At 38.8% G+C, this 21,177-nt stretch overlaps 1 protein-coding gene across 1 annotated transcript; it reads right to left on the minus strand.

The window, feature by feature from the left end:
* Positions 1-997: 997 nt before the first annotated feature.
* On the minus strand, positions 998-17,917 carry CAPN6 (calpain 6; the record flags this gene model as incomplete). Its single annotated transcript, XM_081081135.1, has 12 exons — positions 998-1,265; positions 1,783-1,919; positions 2,275-2,396; positions 2,922-3,124; positions 3,308-3,430; positions 5,343-5,529; positions 5,635-5,712; positions 5,967-6,160; positions 6,707-6,899; positions 7,396-7,604; positions 8,913-9,044; positions 17,753-17,917. The coding sequence occupies 12 exons, from the start codon at positions 17,915-17,917 to the stop codon at positions 1,083-1,085; spliced, it is 1,926 nt and encodes a 641-aa protein (XP_080937261.1). The 3' UTR covers positions 998-1,082.
* Between the last annotated feature and the right edge of the window lie 3,260 nt (positions 17,918-21,177).

The raw sequence follows: 21,177 nt of genomic DNA on the forward strand, positions 1-21,177 counted from the left end.
AACTGAGAAAAATGCTTGAGGGGCCTGGTTTGTAACCAAAGCCTCAAGGCCTCAGATGGGATCTTCAGTACCAATGATATTAGGAGGCACAGGACAATGGGCTTGTTTGTAAACCTAGCAGCAGCAGGAGGTTTCACATTGCAGTCAGGGGCCCAAAACTGGCTGTACTATGCCTGGATGAATTTTCTTATCTTTTCAGGGTGTGTGGTACTTATACATTCTTCCTCTTGCCCACTGACGGCCTGAATGGTAGTTCGTGCGCGCCCAAATGCGCGTGTGTGAGTGTAGGTGTGTGTGTGGATGGGTGGGGGACAGAGGCTTTGTCTCCCACTGCAGCTTCTTCCGTTTTCCCTCTTGTGGCACACAGCTGGCTTCCACTGAGCTGGAGCTCAGGCCCTTCCCACTATCTAGGCCTCACTGAACTCGAGCTCTTGATTAAGCACCAAGGAAGCTTCCTCAACATGAAAGTAAAACCTACTATGGGAGGTGACTTAGGTTAATGCAGGACTACACTTTCCAGAGGTGATGATGATAGTGTAGTGATACTGGTGGTGGTGATGGTGGGAGTGTCGGTGGTGGTGATGGTGGTGTAAGGGCTGGGGACTTATAAGCAGGCTCTGGCTGTGGAATACAATGCTGCAGGGTTGTTTATAGTGTTCAGTAAGGAGCAGGGATGTCAGGCTAGACCAGCTTGGCCTTGATCACCCCTCCTCCTTCCTCAACATGCTCTACAAAGGAGATATATTGGACACCTGAAAGCAGCAAAGACATCTGTAGGCTATCCAAACTGTTGTTGTCCTGCTTGAATCTCACCCCCGGAAGCTCCAGAGATATTTCTTGGCAAACATCCATATGATCTCTGGATAAGACTGTCACCTCCCCCTGTCCAGCTGCTGGAGGTATATAGGTTATGTAGCTACTGATGCTACTTGGATCGGGAGGTATGGGGAACTTATCAGAAGAAAGGAAAAGTTAATTACTATTAATTTCTTTTTTTAAAGATTATGAATCTGAGATAAGATCTGGCATCTGACAGAAAATAAAAGGGTGGAAAGCTGTCAGGTTTTTCTGGAGCTGGAGATTTAGAGCTCAGTAAGATCATCGCTGGAAATAACCTTAAGGCTGAGGTGGCCTTGCTTGATTTTCGCAGTTGGACCACCCTTCTTACGAAGGTACAGAGACTTCAGATCACGGCAGTCACTGGGGTCAGCATCCAGAGTAACCTGCCCCAAGAATTGATCACAGAATTTTCGGCTGTTCCAGACCTGGAGAGACAAGTTGAGTGAAGGTGAGTAACCCTCTGTGAGATTGGACTTTTCCCAGTGGCATCTAGAACCTAATGCTAAGTTTAGAAAGGTTTGTTTAAAACTAAAAAAATTCTCTCCTGATACCTCATTGGCTGAGGGGGAAATACCTGTAACAGTGATGCAAAGCCTTTAAGTCAGAAGAACAACCAAACTGTAGTGGTCTTTCCTGACATAGTAGGATCAGGATAATCTGAACAGGTGTATGCTTTCTCTCACGGGTTTTTATACTACCTGAGAGCATGAGGGCTTCTTCCCATAATGAAATAAATGGAAAAGAGGCTATTTAAGATAAAGATTAATAAGGAAGTCAGTGTCTATTCCTGGTGGGGAGTGCCTTTCAGTACAAAACAAACAAACAAACAAAAACCCAGGTTAACCCTTGCTCTGTATTCTAGACATATGTGAGGCACTTGGGATAGTCTAGTGTGCAACACTAAATATGAGCCACCCTGGGGGTCCCTATTCACATTCTCACCTGTACTATAATAGGAATGTCAGTGGTCCTTCTGTAGAAAATGGCCTGTGTGTCAAAAATGGCATGAACAGTATTCTTTTGGACAGGAGAACGGACTTCATCCTTTCCACACTTGATGACCAAATATGGGTTCACAGCTGGAACAAAGTTACATTTGTTATTAAGACAATGATTAAATTTCTCTCCAGATAGTCAAGACACTATATCACTAAGTCCATTTTGGGACACTGAGCATAACACTGGGGTACCAGAACGACCCAGCACTTTTGTTCCTGGTTCCTTTTTTCCATACACTTTATAAAGGAATATAAAATAAATATTATCTAGGCCTTTCCTATAGTTTACATTCCATTTTGCCATGGTTGAAAGCCATCCTGACTTGTCTAGACTGAAAATACGATTGGAGAGAATCATTTGTGACCATCTTTTCTAACCACACATGCAAAAATTGAAACTAAATTTTGTTTTCCCAGACACCTTTGAAGATCTTACTTTCATTGGCATATTTCTTCTCCAGGCCCTCAGCACTGTGGACAGTGATCTGGGTAACTACCTTCGGGTAGCCACGAGCCAAATTCCAGCAAGACATCTTGGGCATGTCCAGAGTCAGTTCCCTGAAACATGAAAGAGAAGACACATTATTGATGTTGAATGTCCTTTTTTGATGAGGAGATAGTCTTGCCAAAGCAGACATTGTTGCTAAAAAACATGAACTACTGAGTGACCTAGCTCATTTTTCCTTAGACATGGCTTATATTTTATGACTGTTTTCCTGTCCCCTTATTTTAAGGACCAGCAGATAAAGATCAAAGAAGTCAGAGTTGGGGTGAAAAGGTAGCTTTGGTGACCCAGCACTAGAACATAATAGAGGAACAGTGAGGAGGGCCAGCTGTCTAAGAGAGAGTCAGCCAGAGAACAGAAGATAAAATATAAGTGGAAAATGTTAGGCTATAGGCCTGTTCCCCTTAAATAGCTGGTCAGAGATTTCAAGTTCAGATCCCCCACTGGGGAATTTATCATAACCTCACTTTAAAATATATTTCTACCACCATCATTTCAGTTAAATATAATTTGAACAAGTTGTTCTTTTGGAGGCAAAGCAGAGAATTAGAGTTCACAGGTCTGGCCAAGGAAACAACCTGAGCTGGACAGGCACTTCAGAGAAGATTCTCAGGAGAAACTCGCTGGTGCGGCCATGCTGAAACATGGTCGGGACAAGCACGTAGTTGCCTTTCTTCAGGTACTTGCTCAGAAACACAGTGCGGGTGTCAATATAGGTGGAAGTCCCAGCGCGCTCCTGGATGTAGAGGTGGTGAAGGCGAAATTTGCGGTTCATCTCCACCTGGAAATAAAATTGAATGAAATGCTCCATTCCACTCAAGTCATAGCTTTGTGTTGGAAGATCCTAGGACTAGGTCCTCTGCTTCCTTTATCCCTGGACATTTCTTAATTCCCCTAACTCCAAGCCATCCTAATTTTTATTCCCTTAGTCATCATTCTCTCTTCTCCAAGTGCACATTCCTACCTTGAAGAGCTCAAAGCCAATGATGTAATTGTCAGGTCTTCCCATGCGGCGGTATGTACGCATATCCTTCTGCTGCAGTGACATGATGACCTTGTGCCCATCCTCAGGCACAGTGAAGATGTACTAAGGGAAAGAGTCCACCAAGGAGCTTAGTTAGCATTTCCATTTCAGATAAGCCAGCTCAAATTTCAGGGAAGAAAACTCTGCTTTGGAAAGCAGAGACTTGAGTTATTCTCTAGGCTTTGCCACTGACCACACAAAGAGGCCTTGGATAATCCAGTGACTTGATAAGTGTAGATAATAATACTTGTTTTTCCCAATGGCATTCAGCATGTATTGTGAGAGATAACTTCATGCCTATCCATTTGATGCCAAAGGTATTATGCTTTGTTTTAATAATTTCTTGGTAAGATCTCGGGTGTTTTTGTTTTTATTATTGTCCTCTTATTAGTAAAAGCTGTATACAGGAAAATTTCAGAATATATAAAAACAAATTATTCTGGTTTAACTTAAACTAACAGTGCAGCATCCCCCTAGCCAGTGGTCAGCAAACTCATTAGTCAACAGAGCCAAATATCAACAGTATAATGATTGAAAATTCTTTTGAGAGCCAAATTTTTTAAACTTAATCTATATAGGTAGGTACATTGTTATTAACTTAATTAGGGTACTCCTAAGGTTTAGGAAGAGCCACACTCAAGGGGCCAAAGAGCCGCATGTGGCTCGCGAGCCGCAGTTTACCGACCATGGCGCCTAGGCTAACCTCCCATTGCCAGGCAGATGTGTGGCTCCTGGAAGGGCTGGATCAACTTCCTTGAGAATTAATGTTTTGATACGACTGTTTTAGGAAGCTACAGGCCTGTGCCAAAGACTTTTCAAACATCATATGGGAAATCATGGTGCCAATGGGAAGTAAAACTAAAAGGCATCAGATCTCTCTCGCTCTCTCTCTCTCTTTCTCTCTATCTATCTCTCTCTCTTCCTCTTTTTCTTTTTGTCTCTCTCCCCTCCCTTCCTCCTTCTCTATCCCCCTTTAGCAAAAAACAGGAAACATATGCAGAACCATAGGCTTTCAAGGCCACCAAAGGTCAATCTTGTACAGACACTTAACAGTAAGTCAAAAGGGTCATTTCTTCAGCTTGGTTTATGTGCTTGATACTTAAAACATTTCCAGATTGTAAACAGAGGGGTAGGGAGGGAGTAATAGGAGCTTTCTTTTCTTTAGGGACAATAAAAATGGAAGGGATGGAGAAAAGTATGAGTCAAGTAAATTAGGCCATCAACCTTAATGCCTATCAATGAGGTCAATGCAAAGAAAATACACACCCATGTAAGGCTGCAGTACATTCAGAAATCTTATCTCCTGTGGCTTAGCTCATCAGCACATTTGGGGATAAAACCATCGAGGTTACTATAGATTCAAGCTTTGGATGTTTGGATGTTTTGCTTTGGGGTATTCCTAGGCTTGAACACTAATATATCACCTGGACTAAGCAATATGGCCAGGAGAGAGGTAGCTAGAGGAGAGGTAGCATTGTAATGAGAGATAGATGACAGGATAGGCATTCAAATCCTGGGGGAAATGACCTGGTTCTAGAGACATAATGATGAAGTTCAAAAGAATAACCTTTATGACAAAGAGAACATGTATAGTTAAATGTGCACAAAAGAGAACAATTTGGCAGAAAAGAAATGAAAATTAATTGAGAAAGTGTCTGGGAGAAGATCCTTTCTATCCAGTATGGGAACATCAGAAGGAAGTGCGGGTGTCAAAGAACCATACTAAGCAATATGGCCAGGAGAGAGGTAGCTAGAGGAGAGGGCTCAGACTTGATAATATTTCTAAGGTATATCTCTCCAGAGACACAGTTTGCCATTTTTACCAGCATCTGGGCCAATCTCTAGGCATCTTGGTTGATGCATATTACACAATACCTGCAAATGGAATAATTTATGTCAAAGGAATACTCCAAGGTGGGCCTGGGTTCTTATTGCCTTGATAACTTGGAGGCAAGGAAAAACAATTGATTCAAACCTGAGGATTCTGCAGGAAGGTATCACGGTTGTTATAGCAGCCTCCTGAACGGTTCATCAGGGGATCATCATCCACAGTCCAGCATCCCACCACTGATTCCAGCTCCTTGTGGCCAAAAATGGGGTTGTTCACATTGCGGCAGACATGCAGTTCATGAAAGTTGCGGCAAAAGTCCTCCAGGCTCATCCTGAATAGAAAGAGTACAGGAAAAAAATAAGATGGTACTTAATACCTACCCCTTTAGTTCCATGTAGAAGCCACAATTCCCTTAGCACAGAAAATCTCTCCTCACCAAAACTCTCCATCATCAGACATAACAAGCTCCAGGTTCTTTCGATCTGTTGCAGTCAGTTGCTGCCACTCTTCAGAACTAAAAGCAAATAATCAAAAAAAGGACAATCCGTTATGTTTGCCATTGAATAGCTACAGTAAGCAGTATGCCAAAGAAACAGAATGCATGAAGATTAGGCCTGCTTTATCTCACCTCTGGCTAGGTCAGAGACCCCATACTTAAGAAGAGCTGGCAGATGTCACTGAGCATTGACAGCTCACTAGCAGTTTGAAGGAATGGGTTTGGGAGAACTATAAGGCTTTCAAGATGTAGCAAAGTGGAATGGCACTCACATTTCACTCCAGGGGCCGCTCCATTCCTGTCTTCCCAAGGGGTTCCTCAGGCGAATCATATACAGTTTCTCAGTACTGAAGACTTCCACAAGTCTCTCTCCAAGACGGATCTTCCGTATATCAGTCATTGTGTAGGTATGGCCCTTCAGTAGACCCCAATCAGTTTCAACTTCTTGTTCTTCCTGACTGGGAGACTGACAGCAAAGAAAGATACATAAGAGCATAATAATTGGGAGACGCAAGGCCTGGTTCCTCCTCTTCCTTGATTGGTTTACCGCAGTATGATTGAAGCTAGTTCTCCCTATGCAGATAGAAATTTGATCCAGACGCCTAACTTGACACAAAGTAAGTGAAGGAAATAAATAAAGAATTTAATATAACAATCACTTAAACAATTCTAACTTAAACCACCCACAGTACTGCACTAATATGAACAACATTAAAATTTGGTGCAGTTGGCTTACTCCTTGAGCAAAAAACCTATAACCTCAACATCCAGGAACAGAGACAGAAGGCATAATTTAGCAGAGGCTATTTACATCAGCTTGAATGCTGCATTGCCCCTCAGAAGGACAACAGGATAAAAAGTTAAAGCCATCAATGTGTATTGATTGTTAGCTTTCTGAGTCCCATAATGGCTTTTCATGAATCTCTGCAGTAAGGGTGATATTCCCTACTAAATTTTGTAGTCTCCTGTGTCAGAAATGGGCAAAGAGTAGTTGTTTTTGGTGGATACAAACCTCAATGGAGCAACAGATCAGACCTCCTTTGGTAAATGTTTTGTACAATTCTTTGAACAGCTTGTACTTCTCCTCAACGAGCTCAGTGTATCTTCCCTTCTGCATGTCAACAGTTTCGGCCAATGTGCCAGTGAAGTCCACTATGATATCAGTAGTGGTCAAACCATCAAGGGCTTCATAACAGCCAAGAAGCCTGGGAACAAATATGCAAGGTTATCTTTGTAAAGCTATTTTTCCAAGTTAAGGACATATTGTCCCAAGAATTAGAACAGTCTCTTCCCAGCTAACTTTTACCATCTGGCTTTTCTCTAGGTATGGCATGAAAGTTATTTTGAGATTATAGTCAGAGATTTCTAGGCTTAGGCTATGTTTTTCAAGGACAGTCCATGCAGAAACTTCTTTCTACGGGTAAATACTAGACAAGGAGAAAACTGAAGGCTAATGCCATATTATTTGCTGATTAGCAGCAGGAAGGGACATCTAGGAGCAGGTAGCGGGGTAATAGAAACAAGAACATCTGATTGCTCTCTAAACTAGGATTTCTTAGGGCCAATCCAAGACCCAAAACAATGTCTTGGATTTGACTCAGATCTTACCCAATTTAAGTTTAGGGACGGGCTGGGAAAGAATGAATTCCCAAGGGAATATGTGACCTTACTTTTCTCATGTGTTCAACACCTACTACTTACTTTGCATAAGCTTTTTCCAATAGAGCATTCCAAAACTCATTCATGGAGGTGGAGAAGGAGAAAACCAGATCTCCATTGATGGTGGGCAGCAAGTCATCAATCACCACCTCAGTCCATTCTCCAAAATGCCAGAAACGGAAGCGAAATATCCCAGCATATTTATCTACTTTTCGAGGGTCCCATTCCTGTTCCTTATGGTTGGGAATTGTCTGGAAATATAAGAACATTCAATAAACTCTTATTCACCAGACTATATCCAAATATTGAAATTAAATTTGACTTCCAACAAATTCATGTGGCAACAGGAAGTACACTAAATACTACATCTGGTTTGTATCTAGATTGGGAAGTCTAGGTAGGGCATATTTTTCTACAACTGTTGCTTTCCTGGTTCAGTTTTGCTGAGGATAATATTAACATGTCTGTCCTGAATACACAGAGGGTGACTGGGGACAGCCAGTTAAGGGTTAAATTATTTCCCACAAATAATCTACAAATTTGATCATAAAAAAATGTCTATACAGACATATCCATAGTTGCATGTTTAGTCAAATAAACAAGGCATTTTTAAAATTAAATTCAATCAAAATACAAGGTCTCCTGTGGTTTCATTTTTTTAAAAGTCCATCCTAGAGTTTTCATGTAGATTCTATAGAATATAGATTCCATCCACAACTTGAGTAAAATCACATTTAGAAAATTCTCCATTTCTACACAATTACACATTAGTCTACTAAAATTATTTTTCTAAAGAAAATGCTCTAATTTGTCCCAAATTCAGTCAACGCTTCATTGCCCTGAATTCTAACTAAATGCCAAAGAAATGTTTTACTCTTCTTTTTTAAAAAATATATTTTTATTGACTTCAGAGAAGAAGGGAGAAGGGGAGAGAGAGAGAGAGAGAGAGAGAGAGAGAGAGAGAGAGAGAGAGAGAGAGAGAAACATCAATGATGAGAGTCATCCATCAGCTGCCTCCTGCATGCCCCCTACTGGGGATCTAGTCCACAACCCCAGCATGTGCGCTTGACTGAAATCAAACCTGGTAACCTTCAGTCTGTAGGATGACACTCTATCCACTGAGTCAAACCAGCTAGGACAGAAATGTTTTAGTCTTAATAATTTATGATAACTTTTTCAAAGATCTATTTCCGTCTTTATCACATTTTGGTTATTCCTGGCCCTCCTAGCTTTATACCCCAGTTGGTACAGAGAATACAAGTATGCAGAGATATGGGTCAAAATACTGCAAGTGAAAAAGATCAACAAATATGTGTGAAAAATCATATAGACTAAAATCTTAATGGTAGAAAATGGGGGTGTATATGGATGTTTACTGTAAAATTCTTTCAGTTTCCTGTATTTGTGGAAAATCTCATAATAAAATAGAAAAAAATACCTAGTTATTACTCTGATTTTAAGAATTAGACAATCTAGAAATTACAAGTTGACTTTTACTGAAATTATTAAAGAAGACAAGAAGGTGGAAACTGAGTAATGTACCATAGAAGGAGCAATACCTTTGTCCAGTGAGACTCCTGGACAGCCAAACAGGAAAATGCAGAGACCATTGGCTTGTGCCCCAGTCTCCCTTGGATCAGCTGGTGGTTACTGATGTTGCCCACAATCAGACGGGGGTCATCACAGATATCCTGTGGATATAACAATTGGTTCTTAGAGTCTGGAAAGTCTTTCCAAAGAGCCAAAGTGAGCTGAGCTAGGAAGGATAGATGAAAGATGACTTAGACAGGTGAAACTTACACAGGTGAAACAAAGGGAAATTTGGGGGCTGTGGACAAAAACACAAAGCAGTAAAAACAACAACAACAAAAAACCTACAAAGCAGTAGATCATCTAGACACAGAAAAAGGGTAATGAGAGGAAGTGGCAAGAGAAGTGGAAGGAGAGAATACAATGAAACAGGATGAGATGTACTGGTCTGGGCTCTCAGACATTGCTATCACTGGAGTTTGGAAGAGTTTTCAGCTCAGCAGTGAGCTTTTAAAGAGGAGAACTAAGGTTTAGCTCATTATATTCTGATCCTATTTGTCAGGAAGAGATTTTCTGAAGCAATTGTGCTTAGAAAGTTGATTAAATTTGTTCCACATTTTTGGATAAATATAGATGGCAGCAACACTAATAGATCAGTCACAGGAGCATTTCAACATACACTCTATTATCACAATGGCTATTATGAGGGAACCTGGATAGAGTGGGAGCAACATTTGGGAGGGGTTCGTGTGTGTGTGTGTGTCTTCCCCAACATATCATCAGCAGTGCCATTCCCACTGTGAGTAGAAAAACGAGACCCAAATAACACAATTACAACAAAATGTAATGAAGACAGAGTTGAGGCATTTTCAAAGTATAATCACTGTCTAAAGGAAAGACCCCAAAGTTTCCCTGGTGAGTAGATTGAATTGGAATGGGAATGCTCATGTTGAAGTCTTAGGAACCATTAGAGTTAGGCAGTTGGGCAAGGGAGGGATATGGAAACATCATGGGTAGAAAGACAAGCATGGACAAAGGTATAGCTGCATATGTGACACCATATAATTGAAGACATGATTGTGTGATTCAGAGGATCAGCACTTGCATAGTTGAAAAGCAGAAAATACCAGTGAAGTCTTGAGAAGATGAAGAAAGCTTCCTAGAGGAGGCCATTCGCCAGTACCTTGACATTCTGCTTACCCAGCAAAAACAAATCCAAGTCTCAAATGGAAAGAAATCTAGACATATATTCATTTAAAATGATTAAAGAGAGACCGCTATATTTTTCTGATTCTCAAACCTCTTTTTTAATGGACATAATTTTCCTTGATGAAGAGTCTGGTCTACAGAATGAAACATTCCATCTATTCTTTAAAAGCCAAAATAACTCTGGAAAGGAATAAGCATTCTGGGCAAGGACAAATCCAAACTGAAGATTAATTGGGTGTCCCTCTGCCAAAAGGAGAAGGTTAGGTGGGTTGTCAGCTTTGGATTTTCTGTGTGTGGTTTTTAATGCATGTCCGGTGTCTCATCATTACTTTTGTGTCTTAGGAAAGACTTCTACCATACTATTTTTTTGTGGGATGGGAGATGCCTGTTTTTTCACTTAATGAACATAAAATGGGTGTGTTGGATGAACTATATCCTGATATTTTTTCTCTTATTGTTTCTTTGCCCTTTCTAAGTTGGAACTAAACAGAGTTTTTTCTTTCTGGATCAGGTGTTAGCATTTTATTTTGCACAAGATGTAAAGTTATACAATGATTTCTCAGACTTAAATGATGCATACAATAGTTTCTTAGCATGGAAAAACAGTACAGTAAACATTGATATGTGAAAAAGTATCTTTTAGATCATTAACATATTTTATTTTCTAGTTTTATTAGTAATTGGACTTACATTACAGTGTCTTCAATTTATACAAGGCTTTCATTTCACACTAGAGATCTAGGCTCAGCCAACATTTTTGGCATGTCAACTTCTATTCAATACATAAAAGGTCACATAAATGAGCAAAAAGACATGTAAATAGAAGTTAAATTGAGGACCTAGGTAATATATATTACCAGTCCTGATATATATGCATATATAAGTGTGTGTGTGTGTATATATATATATATATATATATATATACAAACATATACATATATATACACACATACATATACATATGTATGCATATATGTATATATGTGTGTATATATATACATATATATATATATACACACATATATGGTGTGTGTGTGTGTGTGTGTGTGTGTGTGTATCAAGCTAAATATATTCATTGCAGAATATATATTTGGGCAAAAGCCCACCTTACTTTCCATTTTCTTACTTTCCATTTCCTCTTGTAAACTGGCCCATGACCCAGGTTTACTTCACCACTTTTCATATATGAAGGATGGCTATTTAACAGTGGGTTTTAAACTATGATGTTAGAAGTCTATAGATTTACAAAGTTGGAAGAAAATTTAGGGACTATTTAGTCAACCTGTTTATTATATGAATGAGGAATCAAGCTCAGAGAAGGGCAGTTACATACCCCTTCAATCATCCAGCTAGTAACTAGACCTAGGATTGAAGTTTTAAGTTCTTAAAACCATATACAGTTAGAGAAATAACCCAAGACATTAATTGGTACATCCTTTACATCCTTTTGCCTTTAGGTTTATCAATGGGCACCACATAAAGGATAATGTTGTGTAGCTTTTCAAGGGACAGAACTGCAACTACCTCTCTCAGTTATCAATCCCTTTTTTACACTTCTTTTCTTATCACAAACAAAAGCTCTCAATTGTTCTGAAACACTTGCTTAAATTATATCTTAACTTTTGGGTATAGGCTAAACCTCATTAATAAGATTTAATCTCCTCTATTTAATACACTAAATGTGAATCAATCTATTCTGTATGTCAGCATTACAATGTAAAACATGGGAGCAGATCATTACTAAGCCATATTTTCTACCTCTTTAAGGAAGTAAAAAACTAGAAAGCAACTAAGGAGGTAGAAAGGGTAAAGGGTAATGAGCCAATGCAAATCTAAAAGTAGTAGGGAGTGGAGTTGTGGGAGAGGTGACAGCTCACATAGTCACATATTTGGGTGGCTTGAAAGGGAGGGAAGATTGCTGAGCTCCTAATGGCTCCCAGCTGTGTTGGCATAGTTACCATGATCCTTGAACTGGGCTTTTTGTCAAGGCAAAATAATTTCTTATGGGGAAAATACACATAAATAGGAAGTCAAGAACTAAAAGTAAAGCCAGGAATGGTTCCTTCGTATACCCATGCCTGAGCCAAAGCCTTCCAAAAAAAAGCAGCTTCTCTGGAAATATCTTCTCTTAGCTGAGCATTGAGAGACCCTCCCATTTGTCCTCACATAATCTCCCTTGCCAGGTACCTCTGGGAGGGGTAGAGAGGTGTGCAATTAAAATTCTTGGAGCCCTGCACTCTATGTGGCTCTCTTTGTACCTACCACATCCACATCTCTAGAATTTGTCTTAACACAGGTACAATTTGAAGACAATAAACATTGATTAAAATAAATGCCTGCCTAGAAAACCAGCAACCAGAAGAACAGAGACACTTTAAAAAGTGGAGACACTTTAAAACCAATACTAGGGTGATGTGGCATGGTAAATACAAGTGAGGGCCAGCCCTGCAATAGGTATATTATGACTAAATCTGGGGCACTAAGTAGTCCCAGAAGGTTCAGGGCTGCCATTCAGGACCTGTGGGCTTTGTGAGCTAGTCCAAGGTGCCATTATATTAGCCTTAGAATACTGAACCATCTACAGACAGGATGTTGATAGATGAAGCTAGGTGCAAGAACCATTGTTGAACCAGTCTCTCAAGAAGTCCATTTTAGCTGTGGAGGAGTTTTGCTTCTGCATGAAGATATTGTCTTCAGTGAAACAATCCCTTCCTTTCTAACCCCTCCAAGGGAAATTGAATATGGGACCCGGGAATAAGGTCTTATGCTCAACTTCCACTTCCAACCTAGACAACCAAGTCACAACATAATATTTTTTAAAATCTGAATCATCAAACGTCTGTTAGGAGACTTCATATATAAACCCCAAACTGCTTTATTGGGAAAAGTTTATATATTCATGCAATGGAATACGTTCAGCAGCAAAAAGGAACAAACTGATACATGCTACAATATAAATGACCCTTGAAAACATTATGCTAAGCAAAAGAAGTCAGCTACTTTTATGATTCCATTTTAAGTGAAATGTTCAGAATAGGCAAATCTAGATAGAAACTAAAAGTAGATTATTGGTTGCTTGTGTTAGGGGTAGAAGGTATTTACTCACTGCAAATGTGCACAAGGGATCTTATTGGGATGATACAATTGTTCTAAAACTGGGTTGTGAGGATGTTTGCACAACTCTGTAAATTTACTAAAAAATCAATGCATGTGTGCTTAAAATAGGTGAATTTTATGGTATATAAATTGCATTTTGATAAAGCTGTTAAAGTTTTTCTTTTAAGCAGAATTTAAAATAAGTAGGATAGATGGAAAGTATAGGCCTATTCAATTATCTTCAAATGTGTCAACAGTGGAAAATACTCAGGACTACTCAGGTGGTGGGGGTCATGATCTATGAGAAGAAAAATAAATTTATGAACAGTTGAGGCCAAAACTACTGTGCAGAGGAGTTACATTCAGCTGAATGTTGGCAATTTCCATTAGAAAATGGAGAAGTCTTTCTTCTTTTACCATTCCTTCACATGCAATCTATCACCTAGACCTGTGTTCTCTGTTTCTAATGTCTCCTCTCATCAACCTTTCTCTTCTATTCCTATCTTCTTTATTTTAATCCAGAACCTCACCACCCTTTTCCCATCCAATGTATTGAAATGGCCCCAGTGGAAAGTTTTACCTAGTGGGAGATGTGGTCAAGAGCAATGATAGTGAAAACTGAACTCAAATTTTGACCAGAAGAGCTCACAGAAGATCTTGTGCAGGTGCACTTGCTTCTCCTACAGCCCATTATGCAAATTCCCATGAGCTTTGCTCCATTTCAGTTTGAGATTAGATGCATCTTTCTATAAGAGACTATTATAGCTGAGTATAAGTCATCCAGGAAAAAAAAATCAGAGATGGGTAAGAGGGGAGGATGGCTGGAGGAAGCTGGAGAAGAGATTTTCTGTGGGAATGTGGTGAACAAATTTCAGCATAAAAATCTTACCTTCAGTCTTACAATCACACTGTAACTCAGTAACACTCAGTTTTTAGAATTCACTAAGAATTTATAGGTTGAGGACCCAGGAGTACAGGAAATCCAAGAGTACATGTCTCAGGCAATATACCTGTGTACCCAGTAAACTAGGGCCATGGGACCACTGGAGAAATTAAGGCAAAGTATTTTCCTCTGAAGGGTATGAGCATTGATCAATTGCAAAAACACTCTGTCTATCTAATGTGGCTCCTTAGTACATAGCAAGGAAGCTATAAGTTGGAATAAGAGGAACTCAATCCTGCCCTAAGATGGTGGGGATTGACTTGTGTTACTTGTTTCAATTACCAGTGGTGATTACAGACATGGGGGCCTATGAAGGCAGAAGATTTTCAACATGGGAGAGGAAAGAGAAAATATCAGGTTAATCATGCTTCTTCCATTTTAGAGACTTCCAAATAGGCCTGGTTGAGTATGTGGCTATGTGGTATGCCAAGGGACAAGAAGTCTGTAAGCTTCTCTGCAAACCAGGATTTCAACCTTGCCAATGAGGTGGATGAGGCCAACTACCCATCTGGTCTTCCTGAGCCAATTCAGAGAGGCCCACGGCTGTCTCTCAAATTTCCTGATGGGAGGCCAGAGAACTTTGACGTGGTTCTTGACCACAGGCTTGGCCTCAACACTGACTGAAAAGGAAACCAAGCCTTTTTGAGGAGACTCAGATGGTGGTCCAGAACCTTAATTTTCCCCTAGTTTCCATAAGAGGCCCCCTCTCCAACTACTTCAATCCACAAAAATCTCTCCTTCTTCAGAATCTTACATGATTTATTGTTTATATGCTTGAAAATAGCATTTCTTATATCTGGCATTAATTTATTATTTAACTCTCTGATAACTCAATATCCATCTCTTCAACTAGAATGAAAGTGTATCTTGCACAGAAGCTGGCATAGAATGTTTTTAAAGTGCTTCTCCCTTTGGGCTTAACTAAGACTAAACTCACTGTATGCTCTCAAAAGGGATAATATGGATCAATTAATGATGTACAGCATCGGGACAGTGAGGAGAACTGATAGGAGAACTGTATATTTTAGCAAAGAGACATACAATTCTATGTCCCTAAAATGGCAGCTTGGTGAATAATAATGGTTTTTCAGTCAAAATTGGACTCAAATTCTAGCATGTTAACAGTCTGATCCTGGACAAATTTTTATCTTCTCTCTAAGACCCAGTTTTCTCATGCATAAAATGGACATACAGTATCAACTTTTACTTTTTTTTCAACTTTTACTGTTTAAACAAGAAAAAAGTTATATCAAAATGATTTTTAAGATACCTACCTTGCTAAGCTATGGAAAATAAGGATGAAATGAAAAAATGTATAGGAAACTCTAAACATAGTACCGGGGCCCATAGTAGGCATGCCATAAATGGTCCATTTACCCTCTCTTTCTGACATTCCCTCACTCTGGAAGAGGTATTGCTTACCTCACAGGCAAAATGGACTATTGCCACAGTTATTAAGTTTTTTCCTTCCCTGCTAATTCACCTAGGATTCAATCCACAGAATTTGGAATATGAAAGCAAAAGACTTAGCCAAGACGGAGGAAGGATGTGCCAAAAGACTGGCCAGTACAGGAAGCACTGTTGGCTTGGTTCACATCTGAGGAATGGCTTCATGTTGGCTTGCAATTTTGCCTCCCATTGGATTTCCTCCCACCTCCTCCAGGAATCATTCATTCCTTCAATTATCAATCATCAATCATTTTTTTCTTTCTTCTGCATCTTCAACCTCTTCTGCTTTACTATTTACTGCTTAGACTATGAATATGTTCAAGTCTATTCTATTTATTAACCCCCAGAAAAAACTTTCCTCCAATCCCTGCCTCCATTTCAGCTACTTCAGACGTACTGATTTCCTTTCTTTTATATCCAGCATCAGAAAAGAATAGTCCCCCTTATTATCGTCATCCATTCATAACAGTGGCATGGTTCGACAATATAGTTCTATTTTCTTCATGCATTTCTGGGGAAAAAATCTTACCTCTCTGCATACTCAATTAATGGCTAGTGAATTCTACTCACGTTTCCCAGATTTTATTGCAGGTGAATGATCTGCAGGAATGTCAAAAACTGGAGGCACATAAAGTCAGGAGAAGTATAATCTTCCTTCTGATGGAGAGACTTCTCCAGCTCTCATACTCTCAATGGCTATCGTACTTTATGGGAAAAAACTAAGACATGAACCTAGAGGGTATTATGCTCAGTGAAATAAGTCAGTCAGAGAAAAACCAGATACCATATGATTTCACTTATATGTGGAATCCAAATAACAAAGTAAATGAACAAACAAAATTGAAACAGACTCATAAATACAGAGAGCAAACTGGTGATTGCCAGAGGGGAGAGGTTGGGGGACTTGAAAAGGGTGAAGGGATTAAGAAGTACAAATTGGTAGTTACAAAACAGTCATGAGGGTGTAAAGTAAAGCATAGGAAAGATAGTCAATGAAATTGTGATAACTATGTATGGTGCCAGTTGGGTACTGGAAATATCAAGAGGAACACAATGTAAAGTATATAATTGTCTAAACACTAAACTGTACACCCGAAGCCTGTACAAAACAATATTTAATGTAAACTGTAATTGAAAAATAAAAAATAAATAAAAAGAAAGACCTCCTTTGAATCCCATAGAAAACAAGAGCCTTAGCTGATGTATCTTGGCACCACCTGGTGGCAACATACATAAACTGAAGTAGCTCTTGTAAGAACTACATTTAGGAATTTAAGCTGTGAAAATTGCAAATAAAATGTGATAGCTTGCTCATTAAAGAAGGCAAACCTTAACTTGCTGAGGTGGTTCAATAATAGTGCCACAAAAGGTATGTGATTAAATAGAATCAGAAAGTCTTCAGGATACTGTGAAGATCCAAGAATTTGTATTTCATAACAGTCCTCTGTGGCTTATATTCCTGGTCACACACTTTGGGAAAGAACCCAGCTAGTATATCTTTCTATACAGTTAACACCCTTTAGATATAGAAAGGTTGTCATTTATTCTCTAGACTCCAACTTCCTGTCATTTTATTCACTGAGCTCCAGCTCCTATAGGGCTAATGAAGGCTTAAAAAGACCTGCTTTAGAGACAGCATACAGATGCTCCACAAAGAACCATATTAATAGGTGGTGAAAGAGCTGCAGTCCTACTTGAATCTCACTTTGCTAATTGTGGGAGGATACAGACGATGGTATCCAAACAGCAGCAAAGAAGCCTCCTTCTCCCATTGCAAGCTCCATCTTCTCTCTATAGAGTTTTCATTTATGCTCAGCAGATAAGGAGATTTTCTTCGCATTGGTCTGAGATTATCATAAAGTTGTTGTGATAGGCAACTTAGTAAAGTGTATAGCTGTTTTCTGAGTCACCATGTTTACTCAAATGAACTTCCAAAGAAAACAACAATGGTATATTTCTTTTTTGCTCTTTTAAAATTACTAAACCTGACAAAATTTGACCGAGGTTCAAGATTCCTCAAGTTATAACCAGAAACACAGATTTTTAAAACTCCCCATAATAAAGTTGTCTTCTAAATTGGTCTACATGCAGTAGACTGTGTGAGTGAAACAGTGGACCAAGTAGTTATAATTAAAATAAAGAGGGAGACAGAAATTGCAAAAAGAAACTTGCCTGGGGACGTTTCCACACCACCTTCCCAGGAAGCAGTCGGTTGTAAAAAAGTGAATCATTCTCAGGCAAAAACGTTGGATCACAGAAAAGTATACCATCTTTGATGCATTCCTGTTTCAGTTCCAGGTACTTCTGGTTTTTGAAGAGCTTCAGAGGAGGACCCATAGTGTCAAACTATGTCTAGAATGAGAAAAAAATTGTTATTAGAGGAAGAAGTTCTCGAGTCTTTTAAAGATTATGTGATTAGACAAATGGTAGTCATCCCAATGATTTATTCCCAAAGGTAGGCACTTCAAGTTTGACTTTAATGGAAAAGTCACCATTTTCAGGCAGAGGGGAGAGTTCAGGCTCTGCAACTAATTAATCTGAGGCTTTGGATAAGGTACCCAAACCATTCTGAGAGTCTCAGTTTCTTAATCAAACAAGGAAATATGGGTCTTAATAATATTATTGGAAAAATAGATAATAAATGTTAACATTGTTAGGTAAATGTGAGTCAATTTAAAGGGCAATCTTCCATTTGACACTGGCTGAAAGGAGTTCAAAGCGAAAAGCAATTTTAAATTTGTGTTTTACTATATTCGGAATAAGTTGGTGTCCTGAAGGGCCACAGACTTTGTGCTTGAGGGGAGAAGCAACCCCTTTCACTTCTAACAAGCCCCTTTACACAGTTCTTTCTCTTTTATTGTTAAAGAGCTTTACATTTTTATTACTGGCCAGAAAGGCTAATACAAGAAACAGAGCTCAGCAGATGGTCTCCAAAGACAAGGAAAGATAGAAAGATTTTTATGTGCCTTCTCCTTCAAAGTCTAATGTGCATTATTTGCCCTTGATAAATGGCAGACTCCGAAATTCAACTACACCAATTTGGTGGACTCTCGATTTTTATCCCATAGCAATACACAGTTGCTTTCTTTTCTTAAAAAAAAATCTCACATGACTAAATAGAGAATTAATATAGTGGATGTTTAGGCAATGTGTATTGGAATACCTCACACTCAAATATCTCAAACAACTAGTTTTTATGAGGACAATTTGAAAGGCAAATTTGATTTTAAATAACCTCAGGGTGATAATTGACAATAGGGTTTTCAATGCCTTTGCTTGATCACAAAGATAGATTTGCAATGATTTTAATGATCTGCTAATGACATTCAATGGTAGATAAGAGGGGGTTTGGGAAATTTAGATGGCACCAAATATTTAAAAATATATTTTAAGGATAATAATTTTTATATTATATTATCACATGAGGGTTGAAAATAAAAATTATAATGATAGAGTATCTGCTATAAAATGGATGAGGTTTGAAAAAGGGCTAATTATCACTTTAAAAAGTATCTGTGCAGATAACATAGGTCAAAACCCATTTAATAAACTGTCAGTTGCAATTTTATAAAAAGTGTAATATTAATCAGACCTCTTTACTATCTTACTTCATGTTATTTCAGCATTATATTGAAATGCCTTATTGGTAAAGAAGTCTCCCTATTTGAGAAACGTAAAAAAAATTTAATGTTCTTAGCAACCTACAATATATATAAACAAGCTTACCATTTTCCTAAACCCAAAGAATAAGAAGCTGGAAATAACCACAATTTTTCCCTAATATTATTTGTTAACAATTTTTTTTTCAGATTGAAGGCTACAGGACACTGCAAAATAAAAAAAAAAAAATGCCTTCAGTTATCAGATTTAACTCTGCTTTTATGTTTTAAAATTAAAGTGTATTTCACTGTGTTTGAAGTCATGGATGGTATCAGTAATAATTTTCCATTAAGTAGCATCAGAGCCAATCTGAATGTTTGCGCAGGCTCCTTTGTGGAGCCTGTTACAAATGGACCCCAATTTTTGCATGTGTTCAAACTAACCAACAGTACTGTGCCTCTTGCTTTCCCAGAAAAGTTTTGGTAGGTTGCCAGAGGCTGAGGACTATAAATGGGGGATATTCTGGGGTGACTAGAATATGTATTTTGCCAGAACTTCCTAGTCCTTAATCATTTTGGATAAATGAGTATTTCCTGTTTTGGGGAAGGTCCTCTGCCCCATCAGTCCCCCTCCTACTCAGTCAAATGGCTATGCAAATGGGATCATGCTTATAAAAAGAAGGACTGTCTACAGACTGAAGCAGTATTAATTGCAAAGAAAATCAGGTTCAATTTTAAAAAACCAGTATGATCCCAGTAAGTAAGGAATAGCAGCTATTAGCCTATACTTTGATAGATATCTATTAGAGTACATCTATAGTCCCATGTCCCATTAGACTTGCAGAGTAGAATTGACCCCTGTTCTGACTAGGTATTAGTACAACTATGTTCCATTTTCTGTGACCTTGGTTTCTTTGTGCCTCAATTTTCACGTTGGGAGAATGGGGTTATCTATGCTGCCCTTCTTACACTGTACTTAATGAGATAGGTAATGTAAAAAATATTTTGAAGCCCAGACGGTGTGGCTCAGTGGTTGAACTTCTACCCCAGAACTGAGAGAGGTCCCCAATTTGATTCCTGGTCTGGACACATGCCCGGGTTTTGGGTTGGATCCCCAGTGGGGGGCGTGCAGGAGGCAGCCAACTGATGTTTCTTTGTGATCAATGTTTCCATCTCTATCCCTCTCCCTTCTTCTGTCTCTAAAATCAATAAAAACATTTTTAAAAAGTATTTTGAATAAGTAGAAAGGGCTTCATAAATGCAAGATATACACTGTAAACTGCCTCATTGCCTGGCACAAAACTGGGCACACAACCATTGTTCAGGAAAGAGTTGTTGAATGGATGAATGCCTTATGTAGAAAATTCACATTTATATGCCAAGTTATTGTTTGAAATATACATCTAAGTTCAAGATCTCTTCATGGCAGTTACATTTAGCAGATATTGTATGTACCTTTATTTTGTATCTGCAGAAATGGCAGCTCAGAGAAAGGGCAGCTAGAAACTTGCAAAGTCAACTCAAACCCTGGTCTGTATAACGCCAGATCTACTGTGCAGCTTTCCATCACATCACGCTGCTACTTTAGGTCACTGCCTTTTTTGAAGAAGGTGTTTGTTTGTTTATTTAGCTCAAATAAGGAAAACCCTCCAAAGCAAACATAATGCCTAACTTTGAAACACTCTGCCTAGAATTTATTGTCATGGTGGATATTAAAAAGGGTTTTATTTCCATAATTTGATGATCATGAGAGGATCAGAACCCTTGACGTTGGAGGGTTCATCAGCTAACCCTCAGAAAACTTTTGAAAACCCAGAAATTTGTAAGTTAGGTTTGTCATAACAACTTGCCCTGTCAGAGAGTAGGAGAGTGAAGGAAGGACTGTTCCTTCTTTGCCATCTTGCTACACCCAACTGTTAAGAAGAGAGAGTCTTTAGGTTAATAACCACATATTAAGAAAGTCAGTAAACAGAATCAAATCTAGGGATTTAAGTTATC

The sequence above is a fragment of the Myotis nattereri genome (assembly GCF_964212035.1).
Source record: "Myotis nattereri genome assembly, chromosome: X".
Classification (NCBI taxonomy): Eukaryota; Metazoa; Chordata; class Mammalia; order Chiroptera; family Vespertilionidae; genus Myotis; species Myotis nattereri.